The sequence below is a fragment of the Pieris brassicae genome, chromosome 4 (assembly GCF_905147105.1).
Source record: "Pieris brassicae chromosome 4, ilPieBrab1.1, whole genome shotgun sequence".
NCBI classification, from domain to species: Eukaryota; Metazoa; Arthropoda; class Insecta; order Lepidoptera; family Pieridae; genus Pieris; species Pieris brassicae.
In genome coordinates, this window is record NC_059668.1 from 17,867,540 (window position 1) to 17,887,894 (window position 20,355).

The window sequence follows — 20,355 nt, forward strand, 5'->3', positions numbered from 1 at the left end:
AAAGCACATTTATTAAAAACCACAGATCTTTTCTCTTAAATTTATTTGTTTAATATCTAGAATATCTTCGCGGAGATTTCTAGTGGATACGAAGGCACGTTCATCTCAATACGATCACAAAAAACTTGACACGAGGTCATCAACCTCCTTCAGTCCACGAAGTAGGTACATTCTCCGAACTAAACACGTTCACAGAAATTTGGGGCACATTTTTAGTCTCTACATCTTCATCGCATCACGAATGTAAAGATTGACTCGATGACGTCATCCAGGTCCTTACTGAAAGGGGATAGCTGGGCTTCATAATTGGAAAGCCTCTTCTCTTTTCCGTCCACCAAAAGATGACAATTTGGTCCCACAATAGAGACATTATCACCTTTTAAGCGCCTCTCAATCGTGATTGTACTTCCACTGCCGACTAAGTTGACATTTCCATAATTTTCCTTGATTTCCACTCGGCAATCATTGCCAATCACTTCGACATCACCTTGGTTACTTTGAACGCGAATTATACAATTATTCCCGACCACTTTCAGGCGGGCAACATTAACCTCCATGGTCACTTTCTTCTTGTTACCGAGTACTGAGTATTTTTTCATATTTAATTTCTCTAAGCGTCTTACGACCACGAGTGTTTGTAAGCGTATGATTTGAATTAGGAACGCGCGTCACTTTTATAAGCGCGCGCGCATTTGATCCGATAAGGGAACTCCCTGTAGCATGCGTCACTCATTGATTGAGTCTCGGACCTCACGAATAACATACACGTGGCCACGATTACCGCGTAAAAGATTGTAATTAATTTCGCATTATTATGTTTTTCCCCAACCCGTCGGCAAATTATTTATACTAAATCTAATGTTAGGAGAATTTTTATATCAAGAAATACAATATTGATAGTAATAAAGTATACTTAACCATAGCCCAAATAAAACTAATAAACTAAAATAAGACGTAACGCAGGACTATATAAATATCATGAGGATATTTCCGGAGTAGTTGAGCCGGGCCCTACGGCAGCCGACAAGACCTAAGTTTAAGGAATTATATCCCTTTTTAGGAAAGGGGGGGGGGACAATCGCCCAGCTTCTTGGCCACATATCTGCCTTATCCCGTAAATGATAGGCATGTATGTAAAAAAAAAAATTATTCATTAAGTAAATAGTTGTAAATCTACATTTTAGTACGTCCCTTTTAAGTTCGAGAACCTGTGTTAGGGATGAACGCTCTTTCCTATTAGTATGTATTGACAATATAGAGTTCCTATAATTAAAAATACTAATATTAACTTTTTGGTTTAAATAAGCCGCAAAAACAGACAATAATCATTTATAGTTTTAGTTTCACCATTACGCAATTAAAAGCCCAATAATTTATTTGCGTTTTTATGTTAACATAATACAGGTATTGACCATGTTTGTGAGTTTGTAAGGTCACCTTTACATAGTGGTCAGAAATTATTAATTATTATAAAGACTAAAAAACTAATAATCGATAAATTGGACCGATTAGAACAGGTACATTTAATGTTAACTAGGATCAAAATCATTACGTATTATGAAAAACCTTCTCAGAAAGGTATTATAATACCTATAGCAATAATAGTACAGCGCCTTATCATAATAATAAGGTCAAACAAATTGTAATTAATAAAATATGGTTGTTAACCTTATTTTATTTCTTATATAAGGTAAAAACCTGTATCGCGCTGAACGATATATCGGGATTTTACCGCTTATCAAATAAAATATATAAATTACCTTCCAATCTAGTACCTATTGATAAAAGATAATTATGTAAATATCTACCGTGGTTAGACGTTATCTAATTATTATAAAGGGCAATTGAATTTTCTAAATTTCGCCTTAATATGATTGTTTTACGGTAGGTTTAGTAAAGTTTTGATAGCTCAATTCCAATATATGGAACATTTTTCTGTGCTACCTCATAGAAATTGTTCGCTTTTTCCGGTTAAAAATCTAAGTACTAAATAAAACAGATCGTACGCACTAATTTACACGGTTATAAATATGCAGAATACGTCAGACAATTAAATTTCATTTATTTAGAACGTAAATTTCCTTAGAAGCCCTTCCTTAGATGGTTCAATAGGTAAACAATATAAGAGTTTATATAGTTTAAATACGCGAAATTTCTTTATAATTTAATTAGACAGCCGCCTGGTGGAAACTTCTGTGGATGCCAACTCACGCTTTCAGCGCACATACACAATCCAGCAATGTGTCATAGGGGCATTATTTTTAATGCGTCTTTAATAATTTAGTTATAAATAATAATATAATATAATTAGATAGATATTGGTTATATAAATGATACTTCATTGCAACGTATTACCAGTACAATTAGAACACTTAAAAATGAGGGACGCACACAACCGCTGTAAAAAAAATTTTTAATGCGTCTTAGATAATTTAGTTATAAATAATAATATAATATAATTAGATACATATTAGTTATATGAATGATACTTCATTGCAACATATTACCAGTACAATTAGAACACTTAAAAATGAGGGACGCACACAACCGCTGTAAAAAAAACACAAATAATAAGAGCAAGAAGTGCAAAATTACCTACAATAATTGAAAAACAAGGAAAAGGATTACAAAAAAAAACAAATGTAATATTAAACACCGTAGGCAATATACGGTGGCATACTTTCACTCACTTGAAAATTTAACCTTAATGTTTTTCACTAACAAAATCCGCATTTGCGGTTTTTTAAGTGGGTCAGTGGATCAGGGTTTAATTATGTTGTATGAAATGAGTACATGTAAATGACAGACCCCGGTAACCTCCCGAAAGTAGTCGCAAAAGAATAGAACAACAATTGTGGAACTGGAAATCTTAGGGGGCCCGAATAAGGGCTGAAATAGATGGCAACTACTAAAACCAAAAGGACGTCATGACACTCGCGTATTCGGAACTATAAGGTATTTTTATTTTATTAACAGATAAAAAAACAAACTCATATTATAAAGCGTTTGAAAGAATGCAGTAATCTTAGAAACTACATGTTCGAACTGTAAAGTTCTTAAGACCTCAATTACAAGAAGACCTCTCATTCTTCTCATTGCCTCACTATATCATTCTTATGATATAGTGAGGCATCTTCTTATGATAATTATACTATTTTGTAATAAAATGTGTTATTTGTGTAGGTCGTTATATAAACATGTCATTAATATTTATCCACATAACTACGCTGTTAATCTAATGAGATATCATAGTTTTAAAAACTCCGACGAAAATCATGGTCAAGTATCAAGCAAGTATTTATGATCCTAATTAACGCGAATACACATGCCTTATATGACAGTTCATTGTGCACCATTGTTATATTTATAGTAAATTACTAGGTAAATTGTTCGACATCAATTTACTGTATTTATAGGAGGGAAAAAACCGGTAAAAAGTAAAGACCATTTGTGATAATTAAATGTTTTAATATTTAAAAGAATGCTTCAGCAAACAATATTTACAGTATCATTATATAATTAAAGTATTTGGCTTCTAGGTAAGACTACCTAGCCAAGCAGACGCTTGGGATTTTTCTTTGCCTATTTAAATGCAAAATAAGATATTATATAGTACATATTTTTCTTGTGTTTTCTTGAATTATCTTTAATATAGGTAAGATTTTATGATTAGGTTAATATTAAGAAAGCAATACGTAGCAAATATAGATACTATCACTTGACAGTAAAACCTACTTTTTATGTTATTCCCCAAGAAGTACACTTAGAATAGATAAAGGTTGTGTGTCAACTTCCTAACGAGTTGACATAAGTGCGGAAGAGTATATTTAATACCTATTATATACAAGGTAACACAAAAACAGTATTCAAATACTATTCGGAACCTAATGTGATCGTTTTTATTCGTCATTAACGGTATCAAAATATTGTTTGGCGTTGTCCTGGCTTTTGGCATCTTTTATATATGTATATGCAACGTTGCCAATCTTCTAAAATACTAGTTTTGCTATGTAAACAAAATGGTTACCATGGTATCATACACTTACTGTTTCAGTCGGACACCTTTTTAGATAAAAAAAAACATTCTTGGTTGGATCAAATCGTATCTTGGAATCCTTCCGAATTCTTGAAAAATTTGTAATTGTACCAACAAAACAATGTTATTGTCGAACTTCCTTCCTCATATCCGATTTCCTGTAGTGACAAGATTCCAAAAACTCTTATCAAGTCAAAGATAACACATCAGAATAGTATCTCGATTGTTATATCACTATGTGATTCACAACTCCATATTTTAACGCCGCATTATGTCACGTGTTATAAACTGTTCGTTACATTTTCAGCGGCTTTTTTAGGTTGAGAACAAAGTACAGTGGTAGAAAATAGAAAAAAATAAAAGCCTTCATGGCTGATTTGGTCAATTTGGTGAAACACCGTTATAATTTGAGGATACTGATCCACTCTCCTATTAAAAATACCAATGAAAATCTAACATGCTATCGACTATAAATAAAAAAGTATGAGCCCACTGAAATATTGCCGAACAAATTCGTCTAGAAAGAACCAATTCTTAAAAGGCCGGCAACGTTCTTGCGTGCCTTCTGGCAATGTGAGTGTCCATGGGCGGTGGTATCACCCAACATCAGATAGGCTCATCGTCTGTTTGCCCCTGTTCTATAAAAAAAGGAATATTCTAAGCGATTTTAGAAGAAACTAACTTTGGTGAAAGTTACAATATACAATACAATACTTTCAGAGGCTTCCGAAACCCAATAATAATATATTTTTATAATATTGAAAATAGTGATTAATATGTTAAGTCAAAATATAATTTCAGTGATATAATATTATTATCTTATATAATAATATCTTATACGACATGACTCACATGCACCTTACCGAATTGATGTAATCTTGAGCCTAAGAAATGCCATGAGTCACACATAACTGAGTGGCGCGCGCTGATTATAGGCAAAGAACAAAAAACGTGCAGACAGACAGGTACCCGGTCAAAGAACAAGGAACAGAAGGTCCCTTACTAATTAAAGCTCATTCACAATGTATTCTACGCGTTTATTTTCTTAAGAGATATTATAAGTTTAAAATAATCCTGTAGGTAGCGTCATCATCTTATTTTTTTCGAACTTTTATATTTTATAATAATGGCGTAAAACCGTTAAAAAGTATTCTAAAAATGTTGGAATTTTGTTCGTTTATGTATTAGGAATTTATAATTGTTCCAAATTCGATAATTATATATGTTTGAACTAAACCGTAAACGAGACGAAATTTACAATAACTTTTATGGTTGGAGCATTTATTAGATAAGGTGTTCTTATCTCATAATATCTTCTCACTTGGCTTTATTTATTTTAAAATTTAAGTATTATTAACATACGTAGGTATGGGCGTCATACTTGTCTATGTCTCCACTCTAAGTTGTCAAAATATATTTACATTAGCCTTCTGTGCTATCAAATCCAAAGGATTTCAATTATTCATGTAATCGTGAGTGAAACACTCTTAACACAAAGTTCACTCTACATATGCAATTGTATTAAAAAAGCACATTAAAGAGTTTTTTCCAGAGACGCGTGTTCTTTAATATTTTTAGTTACCCGAAATTATATTTTTCCACTTAATAATCTTTGTTAATCACAAAAATTCAATAAGTCAACGTCCACGATAGGAAAGCAATGACTCATGCGCGGACGCATAGTTGTTTATCGACTCAAAGAAATGCAAAAACACAAGGAAATCGCTTCTACGAAGAATGCTTATTTTTGTCATGCTCAATCGAATTCTGAAAAGTTTAATTATGACTTATGAAACGATGCCAAGAGTTTTTTATAAGAATTGCTATCTTGACAAAATATTTAATAGTGATACAGTTACGATAGATTCTTTAGAAAGATATGACAATTGCTTTAAATTTAAGTTTTGAATATTATTATTAATTTTCTATAGAGTGAAGACAAGACATTTTAGTCGTTTTTGTAAACTATTTTGAGTATATAAATATCTTTTAAACAATTTGGACCGTTTTTCTGTTTTCAGAATGTGATCTAGAGAAACTCAGTTTGATTCCTGGCGAATCAATCGTTATTTCGACTATGACCAACATGCTATATATTAGGTCGCAATTTCTAGAACGAAAACGTTGGAGCAAAAAAAGAACTGTGTCTTCTTTTGCAACATCACCGCCATACACATCATTCACCCTTCGAGTCGTTTCCGCAGCACTAGTGCCACGGCGGAACTCGTACTCGTAAAAAATGCGATACTTTAAGTTTTCCATTTTGTAAAATGAGTGACGCGAACAGAAAAAAACAAATGAATGAGTAAATAGCTGTACAAATTTGAATTTGGAATTCCTTACCAAAGAGGAGAACATCGAGATTAAAGTGGCCAGTACGAAATACGCCAATTTCATATGTAAGGACCTAATATTATGCGTGATTTTGTAACTTATCGAACGAATGAAATTTGAAAGTTCATCATGTGTTCAGATATTATCTTATTATCAGAAACCTCACAATTGTATCATCCAATGCAATGTACTGATTTTTTTAAATAACAAAAGAAAACATTTCTATAATCATTGTTAAGGATGAAAGAAATTTTAAAACTCATCAATAAGTTCAAGAGATTCATTTACTTGCTCCAAACATATGACCATAATCAAAAAAACTTATCAAAATTTTAGTTACGTGATGCATATTTTAAAGACACTTTTGTCGTAATTAAACACGTTTGTATATGACAGTTTAACGATTTATTCTAAATTAATTTAAGATTGCCTGACAAGATGGTGATGATATTTATTTAGTAGGATGATTTTGTAGGATGTCTAGAAATTCTACATCACTGCATTATCGTAAATAAAACACTAGTTGTAACGATAATTTTTATACATGCTGTCTCCGCTTTGGTGGAAGGCGGGCATGATACCTTAAACGCTGAGGAAGGTTTTTTTTCTGAAAAAGCGGACGGGGTGGCATAGCAAGCAGGTAGTTAAAAAGAAATAAAAATATTTTCTTACGGTAAAAAATTGTATATTTATCTAAAATAGACTAGTTCACTTACATACTAAATACAGCCCATGCTTTGTCTAAAGATACCTATACTTAAAAATATATAAAATTGTTTAGAAATATAAATTATATTTACCGATATAGTAATGTACAATTGAAAATTGTAACAAAAAAAAACAAATTGATGTAGCATATTAATTTAAAAATTTTGTACAAATTCATACAAAATAAAATGTAATTGAGATTCATTAATATTTGAAGCGTAACTTTTAATAGCTATTGTTAATTTCTATATTTATATTATTATATTCTTGTAATTCCACAGACCATTGTATACGCAATATTTGTTATAACAGAAATTCACTCAGTTAAAAAGGGTATTAATTACAAGAGGTTAGCATTAAAAGTTAAACGAAAAAAGCTAAAATCACATAAAAATAATGATTATTCATTAAAAAATATATCAAGCATATTCAAATACACAATATGGCCAAATTTGAGAATTACCAGATTTAAGTAATTTCAAAACATTGACCAAATATTAGGGGTCTGTACGTTTATAAATGAGATGTTGATAACAATGTTTTATAAACTATCAAAAGATTTCGATCAGTTCTTTAAATATTAAATAATTTATTTGTACAATTCTATTTAACTCAATTTTGCGCTGATACGTGGCACAATTGTAGTATAATAACTTACAAAAAAATCTGTGATATTATTAAAGAATAAATATCTTTATAATATCTTAATAATATCTTTGTAAAAGGGAACAAAAAACTTTTTAGAACGTTTAATTCTTTATCGAAAGTTTCAGGCGACATCTGTGTTCAATGAATGTGGATTTGACATTTATTACAGCGCCATCTAGCGGTTATATACACAACTACACGTTCCCTTCAATGGTACGTAAAATATTTGGCCCGTCTTCTAAAATGACATATTTGACAATACTTAAGGGGTGACTGTGGTGCGGTGTGGTGAATAGGGGCCTCAGTATAGTTTCAGATAAACTCTAAACTATATTGACGCAAATTTACACTAACTTTTTGGCATTACTTTGTTTAACTATATTTAAATAGATGTCATAGGAAACATTTGTAATTTTGGATTGTGTACGCTGTATTCTCAGATTAATATTTACATAATATTTCATTTTCATCCCTTAATACATATCTTTGACTGTGACTTGTTGTACATTCGTTTCGGTATGTAGGTTTAAACTCTATTAGCTAAATAAAGCTACATTATATATGCTATGTTACTAGTTAGTCTAATAACTCTAATCACTGTTAAAAGACAATTCTAAATTGGTTTAATAATTAAGTCCTAGTTAATGAGCAAAATATAATTCATTCCTATTTCAAAACTAGAACAATTGTCTAACTTCAAAATCACTGATTATTCGATAAAATGCAAAGTATCAAAAATCTTTGCATTTATTTGTCTATATATTAATTTAGCTTTCGTCTAATTAATCTAAATACGGTAACAAATAATCGTCTACAATGCTTACATTCATGTGCCAATCGAAATGATTAATACCAGGCACCGTGACGATATGAAGACGTCCGCTCTCGTCGAGCGCACGCAAGCCAATGCGGTCTGACATATAGATGTCCTGCTCACGCATTTCTATCACTGTCTCGTTCATTCCATAGTAACCGAATTGACTGGAATTGTAAAAAAACATTTGTTTGTGGTCATTTACACTAATGGATTGAAACAGTTTTAATTATCAAAATTTTAATGTAAACTTATAAAAAATCATCGAAAGTTCGGTGGAATTATAAAATTATTAATCAAATGATATTCGATCGGATAAACGATATATCTTAAAATTATTATATATTATGTTAATAAGTCAACTAGAAAAATATAATGAAACAAACTTTTTAAGTGTAAAAAATTTGCATTGCAGGTAAGAGATCGCTTAGTATGAATATGGCTGCCCAGTGCACTATTTTTAGAAGTGTATTATTTATATTATTCTTTAATTCTTTGAAATTTAACAAGTAAAATTGAACTTAAATATTTTATTATTTACATGAACCTTTGATTTAAATAAATAGTTGGAAAAAGATTATGAATTGATTGGGTTAAAGCAATTTAAGAATACATATGTTAGATTCTTTGTTAGTAATGTTGAGGAGTTAAGGAGTTGTCTCTTCATAATTAATAATACCTGCTCTGCCAAGGAGTAATAACTTGATCATCTGGTCCACCAATTAAAACTAGCCGCTTCAAATTCAACAGATTGTTTTTAAAATCATTTGATTTTGCAGACCTGGAAATAACAACTGCTGTTAGTTAGACAGAAAAATTCAAAAAGTTCAGGTTCCACCGAGATTTGAACTCGGATCGCTGGATTCAGAGTCCAGAGTGCTAACCATTACACCATGGAACCTATGACAAGGATGTCCAATTTTCAATTCAAAAGGTACATACTTCCTATTAAAAATAAAGAAAACATTTATTCTCTATCTTAGCGCAAAATAAGAAAAAAAATTGTCAAAAACATTTCAAAACTTAATTTGAGCTACAAAAAATATTGTAATTACAGCGCCATCGAGTGTCATAGATACAACTAAATTGAGGTTGGTTGTTCAATATTAATACACAACAGAAAACAATAAAATAAATAATTATATGGTATATAATACTTACAAGATATGATTATTAATATATGGCAAATAGACACTATATTCCTCATACAATGTTTGGTGGTAGGGGTCTTTCCAGTAGTTCCCAACAGATGTGTGTTGACCAACTCTCGAGTAGAATAATTCATAAGCCGACTCCTTAACTAAACCAGGAAATACGACGTGAAGGAACCCAGCTGAAAAAATAAATAATTTTTAAACAATTCTTTCTTTAAAAAATCCTTTAAGAGGTTGCACCACATTACACACAATCACATACATACAAATTAATTGTCTAGGGTAACAGAATTTCCTACACATGGAAATTAAAACAATAGATCATATAAGAAATACCAAAAATGGTAAGAATTGATTCATTCACAAGTTATTGAAAAGTGTGCAACACAGCAGTTTCGATTTAATATTATTTTGAAACCTATCTTACCTCCATACTGTCCACCTTGGGGGGAGCTGAGAGATATAAATGTGCTCACAGAGACATTTGGAAATGTTTGCACAATACCCCGAGCAACAAGACCTCCTTGGGAGTACCCTGGAATTTTTTTTATCAACTATTATGAGAGGTTTAGGTGTAGTAATTACATAACAATAAATTAATTAATAAAAATCTATGTAAAATTGAAATGGTATACAATAAAAATTTTATATTATTGATTATTGACAAGTGACTTTTTTAGAAATATATTCAACATTATCAGTTTAAATTGATTTGCAGGTGCGGTAGTCTAGTGACACACACATACATGTTACATGTACCATTATAATATATTTCCATGTAACATTACATCAAATGAATACATTTGTATGTAATGTTTCCTATTGTTAAATTATTTACTAGGAGCACATATGTTCAACCAAGGACAAATGTTTGATAATTATATCGTATAAGTGATAAATTATTTACAAAACAAGGTCATTTCAATATCATTGACATCATTTAGTTTATAATAGTGACTTCATGTTTTTGTGAAAACATTGCAATTGTCTACAGCAGAAAATGTGAACAAATACACTATAGATGGATCATGAGTACTGAGACACTATTTTCTAAGGTGACAAACAGTTTCTTCCGTCTCAATATTGAGTATGAAGTTGTAAAATAGAAAATACTCTTTTATGGTAATCATAAAATATCTTATGAGATTGTACTAGACATTTTTTTTTTCAAAAATTCTTTAAAAAAATCATTAAAAAGGAGCAAAATATTTATATAGCATTTGATTTCCTCTAGTGTTTATTTTTATTAAAACAAACCAATTTCCAAAAGAGTTATGTTAAGTTGAATACACCAGAAAACCACATTAAAATTATAATATGATTTATATTCAGTTAAGTTATTTTACCAATTAGATTAATTCCTTCAGGATAATGACTAGATATATTTGCTACATCTTGACCAATTTCCAACACTTGGTGCCACATGGTTTCCAAACTTGACCAACTCTCAAATCTATTAACATTGTAGACTTTAGTCCCAGGATGTTTCTGTAAACAGAGTAGATGAAAAATTGTAGGAGAAATAATCGCAATGACGATGAAAAAAGCGGGCATGTGGAAAGATATTAAGAAATTACTAAAACATAATTTATGCAGACTTTCTTTTGATATCGTTTCTGAGAAAAATCAAAATTTATTATTTAAATAATTTTTTATGAAGACAATGTTTGTTGAGATGCCAACAAAAACTTTTAAATTTACACGTCACTACTGAATTAGGTTTGAGAAAAATTATTATAAAGTGTTTAGTTACCTCTTGAATTCTCCTAGAAATTATTTCCATACTTCCACTTCCCGTCATAATTCCATGAATTAAAACCACTGGTTTATATGCATAGCTGCAATAAAAAAGCATCCAAAACGCAACAAGATGCTGAAAACTCATCATCAGAACAAAGAACGAACCAATTGTATCAATAATCAACTGCTTAACCCTGAGATAAATTACTTAATTTCCACCAATAATAATCATAACTATGTTATATTTAACACGTTGAAAGTTTTTTAACAATAAATACCAAGTTAGCATTTGATTAATGAAGTTAAATTTTAAAGCATTTTGAAAACATCAAATAACTCAATTAATTACAAACTAAATACCAGAGCACTTCGCTGGTAAGTGGTCTACACTCTACAGTAGAAAATAATGACTAAAAACCCAAAATAACTATAGAATATAGATAACTAAAAGTTTTACATACCAAAGAGTATAAATAATCACTTCACGTGTTATAGTGCCCTGCTATAGTGTTGTTATTCGTCTATATCAATAAAGACGAAAATGAAAAGAAAATAGCTGATAATGTCAAATGTTTATCATATTAGACATAATCAGATATATTAAATTAGTCATAAATCCTTGTATTATTTGAACAAAGCTTCCTTTTGGTTTTCAAATCGTTGTTCATATTGCACACTCTCTCGAGAGGGGTGAGCTTTGGCCCGTTCGGGGCATATGCACACTTCGGGTGGTGTTTCATTTTTCGCACCATTCTGATACATGGTGGTACGGGAGTGGGCATATAGCCCTTGGTGGGGGACACAGCGTGCGAGGAGACATAGGCTCCAGGCGCAGCCGGTGTTGGAGTCAATCCGGGGTGTCAGTCCGGTGGTGGTGGAAGGCCAAGGAGTAATCTCAACTTGGCTCCGGTGTCGTCAAGCTTGCTTCAGCGTCAGGCTTGCGGTCAAGCTCCGATGGGTGAGACACCAGGTTGTTCTGGGGGAGGCCCAGCGAGGCAACTAGCGGTCGTTGGGGCCCGCGGAGAAGAGCTCACGCGGGTACTTGTGAGGGTCTGAAGGCCTGCAGTGCCACAACGTGATGTTTTGTAGGTTGGATGTTGAGAGGCGTCTTCCACATCACGTCTCGATCCAGGAAGCGTAGTCGTGAAGGCAGCCTATTCTGGCCGAAGGTCTGGGTCTTGTCCAGGTCGGCGGTGAGTTTCCATCTGTACATCAGCTCTGGCACAAGGTCCAGAGCACGTTGGAGCTTTTTTGCAGCGTGCACGTTCATCAACGATGTCGCAACGTACGCCGTGTCGTCGGCGTAAAGAGCCAGAGTGCACCCTTCTGGGCACGAGACGTTGTCTGTGTACGTGGCGTTTTGTGACTACGTCTATCTGTAGAGAAGCCCCAGTGATTGGATGCACCCAAAATCCTCCTAGAATTAATGAATAAAAACGAATTTAAGCTTTTACCATTAAAATTTTAAATTATATATTCTAATTAATAACATAATGGTAATAAAGAAATGTCAAGTGTCATTTAGTAATTGTCTATTGTCAGACGTCACATGCGAGTTGCAAGCAATACTAGACATTAGAATTTAGAATATTAAATTAAGAATGTGCGAGCCGCGCACGTGCTAGTTTAATAAGTAAAATTAAAATTCCCATATTTGTGAATACTGAAAGGAAAAGTTCACACCAATAATTATATAAATATAATTATTTGATCTTAATGGTAAGCTGCATATGACAATATATCGTATTGCAATATAATTGCGGGGAATGTTACTTAGCTGATCTCACTTTGTTTATCTTCAGGAATAACATAAGGTTACAAAAAGCTATTTGTTATTTTGTAATCCTACCGTTGAAAATGGCATCTACATCGCTCAGTGAACAGTTAAAGAAGTTATCGACACCACAAACGTCTATCTACAAAGATGATAAAAAGCGTGTGTCTCTATTATTCGACCCAAAAGAGGCTGCATTAAAAGATCGTGAAACTTTCTATGAAATCGGTCTAAGCGGTCTCAATGAACTAATAGCGTTATATGAAGGTTTTCGCGTGTATGAGGATTCACTATTTAGCGTTTCCTCCAAAGACTTTGAAAGAGCTGTGCAAACTAAGGAAGTAAATATTAACTTGGATCAAACTATTGAAAAGATTATTCTAGAACTTTCACCATACATGCTTCTACAGTCCTCCCACAAAGCTTTAGAATGGCTAGTTAATAGGTACCACATCCATGAATACAATCAAGATGCCATTATGGCACTCATTCTTCCCTACCATGAGACAAAAATATTCATCAGATTCGTGCAGATAATGGACAGTAGCTCAATAAAATGGAAATGGCTAGAACCTATTAAACAACATGGTATTCCCCTGTCAAAATTAGTGTTGCACAAGCAATGCATGTCTAATGTCAGTACCTTACAATTTATTGCTAAAAGTACTTTAAAATATGTTGCTCATTTTGGGGAAAGGGCAACACAGTTAAATACAGTTTTCGCATTTTTTTGCTCAACTGCAATTGGTTGCATGCATAATAGTCAAACTATCTCTGAAGCTATATTAATTGCATTGTTACCTACTTTGATCAGTGCATTGGAATCACCTATTGATGATTTTAGATCTAGCGCCTATATCATTTTAGGCTTCTTAACAACTAAAGCAAAATTGAAGAAAAAGATTGTAAAGGAAATAATGGATAAGCTTCTATCTTCAGAATTTGAAATCACTCAAGATGTAGTGTTGCTGATGAATCTTATTTACACTAACCAAAAACATATAACAAAAATGTCAGATGACCTTTTAAACAATATTTCTCTAGACTTACTGTCTACTATTTGCAGTTTTTTGAAAACATTAAGCCAAGGAAATATTAATATTTTACCATTTATATTGGCTTTTCTCTCTGGAGTGTTAAGTAAGATTCAGCTAAGTAGTGAAGAATTCATAGTGTTTTCAAAACTTCCAACATTCTTCATTGATCAAGTGGATTTAAAAAGTCAGCAGCCACAGAAGATAATCGAGTAAGTTATTTATTCTAATAATATAAATTTATAATCAAAATCACCTAGGTAAAACTTTGAAGTTTTATAATATGCTTGTAAGTTACATTAGTAAAGATCCTATTTTTATTATACATTTGTATATCAGACCTTAAGTAATAAAAATCTTAAATTTAATTAAACCCAATATTTTTTTAAATATTATAATTTAAAAGGAAACACACTTATTATCTCTTATAATTGTGGTTTATAATCAAAACTCAAGAAGAAACTTACATTATATACATATACTGTTGATAACCTATAAATCATAAAATTTTATTTTATTTTCAGATGTGTCCTTAATGCCTGGATAGCACAAAATAAATCTCAACCAGCTGATGATGAAGGCAGTGATTTAGAAATTATAAGCGATGATAATGATTTCTCATGCAAGCTTCTAGAATGGTATTCATTATTTTTCAAAGACCTTGAAAGTAAATATCCTGATGCTTTTGACAAAGTTATAAAACAGGAAATGAGCTCTGATAATAAGCTGCGTAAAGCATGCCTTTCTAAAGTGTTAGGATTCAATCCAGCTATTGCTCATAAGGTTGGCGGGGCTTACCTATTTGAAAATTTAAATCATTCTAATCCTGAAATCAGAAGAGAAGCAGTTACCTTTATTACTAAAGAATTCAAATCACTTCATCTTAAAAGCAAAGAGTTTGTTAAAGATTCGATTGTTAATCGATTACACGATGACAACCCAGGTGTTGTTAGAGAAGTTTTGTCAATACCTGATGCTGATTTAAATGAAATACTTGACGAGGTTGATTTGTCTGATGTTTTCACACACATATTATCCCAACAATCTAAACAATGGAAACCTGTTATCAAACAAACTATTTTAAAAATGTGTAAAATTGACAATCTCCCAGTCAACCATGATACTCTTTTATCAATTATGCCATATCTCTTTCCCTTTGACCATGCAAGTTGTCAAATAACTTGGCACATTTTATCTTCATCTTGGGGCAATAAGCTTGGTTTGATTAAAATGATTGATTCTGATAAATCTGTGCCTGATAAACCTCAAGTTCTCAGACAGTTAATATTTAAAGCTTTGTTTATCAATAATTCAATACAAATTTATGACTTATTGGATATTACTCGATTAAATAAGAATAAAACAACTGATGTTGTATTCTATTTGCTTTTAAAAACATGTTCTATAGAACATACACCAATTGAAGACGTTATTAGCATTCTAGATTTGTTGTTAGAATCAGTTGAGAAAAGAACAATCATCTCCAGTGAAATAAGTAATGTATTCAATGACGGAACAGTTTTGGAGTTGATAAAGCTTGCTAAACATGATGAAATTTTGTTTGAATTATTGGATTTTATTTTTATTAAAATTACGCAAAGGCTTAATCCTAGCGATGTAAGTAAGCCATGGTGTAATTTTTGTGTCAAACCTAAAAATATTCTAGTGAGAAGGCTATTTGAACTGTTCATAACTGGATGTTCAATACCAGGATACAGCGAGACTTATATTAAATTACTCCAGCAGCTTTTTAAGCGACTGTTCAAAAATGCCAAGGAAAAGTTTGATTTTGTCGCAAACATTGCATGTGGACATATTTTGTATGCAGCAAATCCAAATGATTTAATTAATCCAGCACTGCAGCTGAGATCTTTAAAACTGCTCGGGAATTTCATAACAGTGCAAAAAAATGAAACATGGCTTTATGACTCTGATGTTCTCATTGTGATGGTTCTAAGTTGCTTAAGTCATCCTATTAAATCTATACGCAAAGCTACAATAAATTTTATAGACATTTTGTTACAACAATCTAAGGACAAAAATGTGATATACATCCAGTTTTTAAGAGATTTGCAAGTACATAAAGAAGAAATGTTGATAGATCATGAACAAGTTTCACAAGTAATAAAGAAGATATTAACTCAGCAATCAATTGGAAATAAATTGTCCAGAAAGAACTGCATGCTGAAACTGACAGGAATTATAATTGGTGACACACCAGCTTTTATTAAATCTGTAGTAGTCAAATTATTGTCCAACATTAATAATGCGAATATATATTCACACATCATACCATCGCTAAAGAATTTACTTGTGGCATTGAAATGTGAGGGAAAGATATTTGACATCTATGAATCAACTTTATTTACAAATGTTCTCAATCAATTGAATGAGAATACAATTTCTGCTATTTCTAAACATGAGGTATGGGAAATAGTGGAAACTGGTTTGAAACAGTACAAAGAGTGTATTTTACAAGACACCATGGAATATACAAGTCCATGTGTTTTAATATTAAAGCAAATTAATGAAGATGTTTTTGCTAAAGTCCCAGATGATAAATGCAAAGACCTTATCAATTTAATTACATCAGCTGGTACCTCTAGTAATAATCCCAATATATCCAGTGTAGCAGCAAAAACTATAAAGAAAATACACATGAAACTTGTCGATTTTAAACCATTACTTGAAAAAATGTTGAATGTATCAGATCCAGCAGATGTTCCAAAGAAGAAAAAATCAACCATTTCAATGTATTCCTACCAAGTGGTTGAAACTGATGAGTGGCGTTTAGGCGTAACATTACTTGAATACATACAGAATAAAAAAAAAATGACCTTAGACAACACCTTTGTGTCCATATTGTTTCAAGTGCTTAATAAATGTCAAAGATTTGAAGAGCAATCTTATGTAGAGTATACAAAACAGTTAATATTGTCTTCACTCTGGTACTATTGCAAGAAATATATAGATGATCAGGATCAGGAACAAGTTAGGGCGTTAAAAAGTGTATTTGACGTAGAATTAATTGTTCAATGCATTCGCGGAACACAAAATCCTCAAACAAATCATCACGCTTTGATGCTGTTATCTCAAGCTGCCTATATTTTGCCTGAACAAGTACTTCATCACACAATGGAAATATTCACCTTCATTGGCTCGTCAGTTCTGCGTCACGATGATGCATACAGCTTCCAAATTATTACGAAAATTATAGAGACATTGATTCCTATACTAGTGAAGATGAATAAAGAAGTTCAAGATTATACAAGGAAGGAATTAGAGCAGCTTCGAAAACGGGTGGTTCCTGTACTTCGAATATTTGCAGATGTCGTCTTACACGTGCCAGAACATCGGAGATTACCACTATATAAAAAACTGATTGAAACATTGGGTGCAAACGAATTTCTCTGGGTTTTCCTTGCACTGTTGCTCGAAACTCACATTAGTCACTTTAACGATGAGAAAAAGAAAGATAATAAGCTGACTTCAAAGTCACTGGCTGATAAAGAATCACCAATAAATCGAATAGATTTTGGACAAAGTATTGTTCTGGAATTCCCTCCTGAGGTTGCTTTAGAAAACTTTATCAAACTGACCGTTTATATGAAGTCACTGCCATTACTCAAAGATGATGATGCTATGGAGACTAGCATAGATCCCAGTGAGATTTTTAGCGTAAACGGACATTCGGCTATACAACTGCGCCATTATAAATACGTTATCGTAACATTTTTGAACACTTGCTTAAGTTTGCCGAGATTCATAGAACAGTGTAGTCAGGCGACTGAAATCACGGCAATGGAACTCCACTTTAAATCATTGGTGGTTAATATCCTTACTTTCATTCAAAGTATTACGAAAATAAAAGATGAAAAAACCGCAAAATATTGGCGTGTTATGTTGCATCACAGTTACGATTTCTTAGACCACGTTAATAATTTGCTATCAGCTCCAATGTTCATCTCCGTGATAAGAGGGCTCATGACACACACCTTACAAACTGTCCAAAGAAAATCAATGGAGTTATTGAATTTAAAGATCCAATGTAGTCCGGAGATGTTTGATACGGTTGACCATGAACTGATGTTTTCATTGCTTCCTAGTTTATTGCGAATTGTTAAAACTATTGGAACAGAAGTGGAAAATGTCGACGAAGCTCAAGATTTGGAGCTTAACCAGCAAACGGCATTACTCTCGCTAAAATTACTTACTCGAATGCTAGCATCTAAAGATCCAGAGGCATTCCAGCCTGTCTTGGAACTTGTAACAGATCAAACATGTAGTTCGGGTATTCCACCAAACGTGATGGCATCTATTGTGCTCTGCTTAGCTGAATTATGTGCCAATTTGAAGGCATATTCATTGAGCTCACTTCGCAAATTCATGCCGGCACTTATAAAAGTCCTGAAAACTCAACGTAAAGCAGAAACTCCAGAATTGGTTCTGCTAAGTACTGTGACGGCGATTTCTAAAATTGTTGAAAGTATGCCTTTGTTCTTAAGCCCATATTTGCAGAAGATAATTTACGAGTATTCAATATTGAGCGCTAAATGGTTGAACAACGACCAGGAATGCAATAAAGTGTCTGCAATTATTTCTAAATTGTTAACTATCAAGAAAAAGCTTGCAAGTTCAATTCCACCAAGAGTTCTAATACCAGTTGCGAATGAGACGCACAAATTAATATTGAACAAACAGAAATTCGACGCGGTTGCACCTGTTATGTCATTATTGGCAGATAGTTTTGCGAACATAACTACAGCGGACTTCACAGCTTTACAGCAAGACTTGACAAGTTTCTTCATTTCTGCTCTGCAATTACGATGCGATGCAGGTGATATAGATGCTGATTTGATCGACGGAGCCGAAGGTGAAGTCGTCAAAGCGTTGGTATCTTTGGTTCTGAAGTTGTCTGAAACGAGCTTTAGACCGTTTTACTTTAAAATATACGATTGGGCAATAAGAACTAACATTGAAGGACATAAGGAAAGAGCTATAACGTTCTATAGGTAAGATTTAATCAATATTTTATATTGTACCAGAAACTTGATATTTGTATCTATTTTAATGCTCCTTTCAGATTAAGCAGCGCAATAGCAGATAAACTAAAAGGTTTATTCGTATTATTTGCTGGTCACTTCATCAAAAACGCTGCAGAATTGTTGGACGCTTGTAACAACAGCAAAACTGAACAATTATACTTCGATTCTGAGGAAAAATGCATTATTTTAGTAAAGAACATTTTGAAAACACTACATATTGTGTTTCTATACGATAGCCAGAATTTCTTAAATAAGAGTCGATTTGAGACGTTAATGCAGCCCGTGGTTGATCAGTTGGAGAACACCTTGGGTGGGATTCCTAACCTTAAGGCGAGAGCAGAGGAGACTATTATCCCTTGTATATCTCAGTTCGCTGTGGCAACCGGCGATGATTCACTTTGGAAACTCCTGAACTACCAAGTTCTTTTGAAGACCAGACATAATGATGCAGAAATAAGGTAAGGTTTTGGTTGAATGCAACACTAAGGGGCAAGTTGTGGGCTAGGCCCGCTGATCCTTACCATAAACAATTATCGCCAGAAATTGAACTGAGAATTTCTATGTTGTACGCTTTGCCAAACTACTAAGCTACTCCGATAGTTTACGTCTTAACACGTTAATATTTTTTCTAATAAATTTCTTGCTTACAGATTAACAGCCTTAGAATGTCTGGTTGCTATAGCAACGCAACTAGGCAGTAACTGGCTCCCTCTATTGGCGGAGAGTGTTCCCTTCTTCGCTGAACTTCTAGAAGACGGCGATCAGAGGATTGAAACTGCAACAAAGAATGCAGTACGAACACTGGAACAGATTTTGGGAGAACCGCTTGAAAAATACTTTTAATTTTTATGTAAACAAAATAAATATTGTTAGCGTATTTGTTTGTTCTTTTTATCAGAATACCACAGAAATCTTACTACAAAAACGTATTATCAGTTATTAGTTAGAAACACTATTTGTCAAATATAAGCAACGAAACTCGTTTGAAAACAAAATCTAAGGTCCCATTGTTTTATCAACCTGTGATGTTCATGACGTAGTGTAAGTAGACGTCATGATTCCGTATAT

At 32.7% G+C, this 20,355-nt stretch overlaps 3 protein-coding genes and 1 non-coding gene across 4 annotated transcripts; 1 reads left to right on the forward strand and 3 right to left on the reverse strand.

The window, feature by feature from the left end:
• Positions 1-631, reverse strand: LOC123708523. The gene has a single exon (XM_045659280.1). The coding sequence runs from the start codon at positions 597-599 to the stop codon at positions 228-230; it is 372 nt and encodes a 123-aa protein (XP_045515236.1). The 5' UTR covers positions 600-631; the 3' UTR covers positions 1-227.
• A 6,459-nt stretch (positions 632-7,090) lies between these two features.
• Positions 7,091-11,832, reverse strand: LOC123708821 (lysosomal thioesterase PPT2 homolog). Its single transcript, XM_045659733.1, has 6 exons — positions 11,448-11,832; positions 11,041-11,182; positions 10,122-10,229; positions 9,702-9,873; positions 9,220-9,321; positions 7,091-8,707 (listed from the first exon to the last, which is right to left on the reverse strand). Exons 1-6 carry the CDS (start codon positions 11,580-11,582, stop codon positions 8,509-8,511), a joined length of 858 nt encoding a protein of 285 aa, XP_045515689.1. The 5' UTR covers positions 11,583-11,832; the 3' UTR covers positions 7,091-8,508.
• Positions 9,370-9,441, reverse strand: Trnaq-cug. The gene has a single exon. It is a non-coding gene; the product is annotated as a tRNA-Gln (tRNA).
• A 1,205-nt stretch (positions 11,833-13,037) lies between the features above and the next one.
• On the forward strand, positions 13,038-20,164 carry LOC123708046 (HEAT repeat-containing protein 1). Its single transcript, XM_045658508.1, has 5 exons — positions 13,038-13,153; positions 13,237-14,454; positions 14,767-19,254; positions 19,326-19,745; positions 19,938-20,164. Exons 2-5 carry the CDS (start codon positions 13,292-13,294, stop codon positions 20,128-20,130), a joined length of 6,264 nt encoding a protein of 2,087 aa, XP_045514464.1. The 5' UTR covers positions 13,038-13,153; positions 13,237-13,291; the 3' UTR covers positions 20,131-20,164.
• The last annotated feature ends 191 nt before the right edge of the window (positions 20,165-20,355 follow it).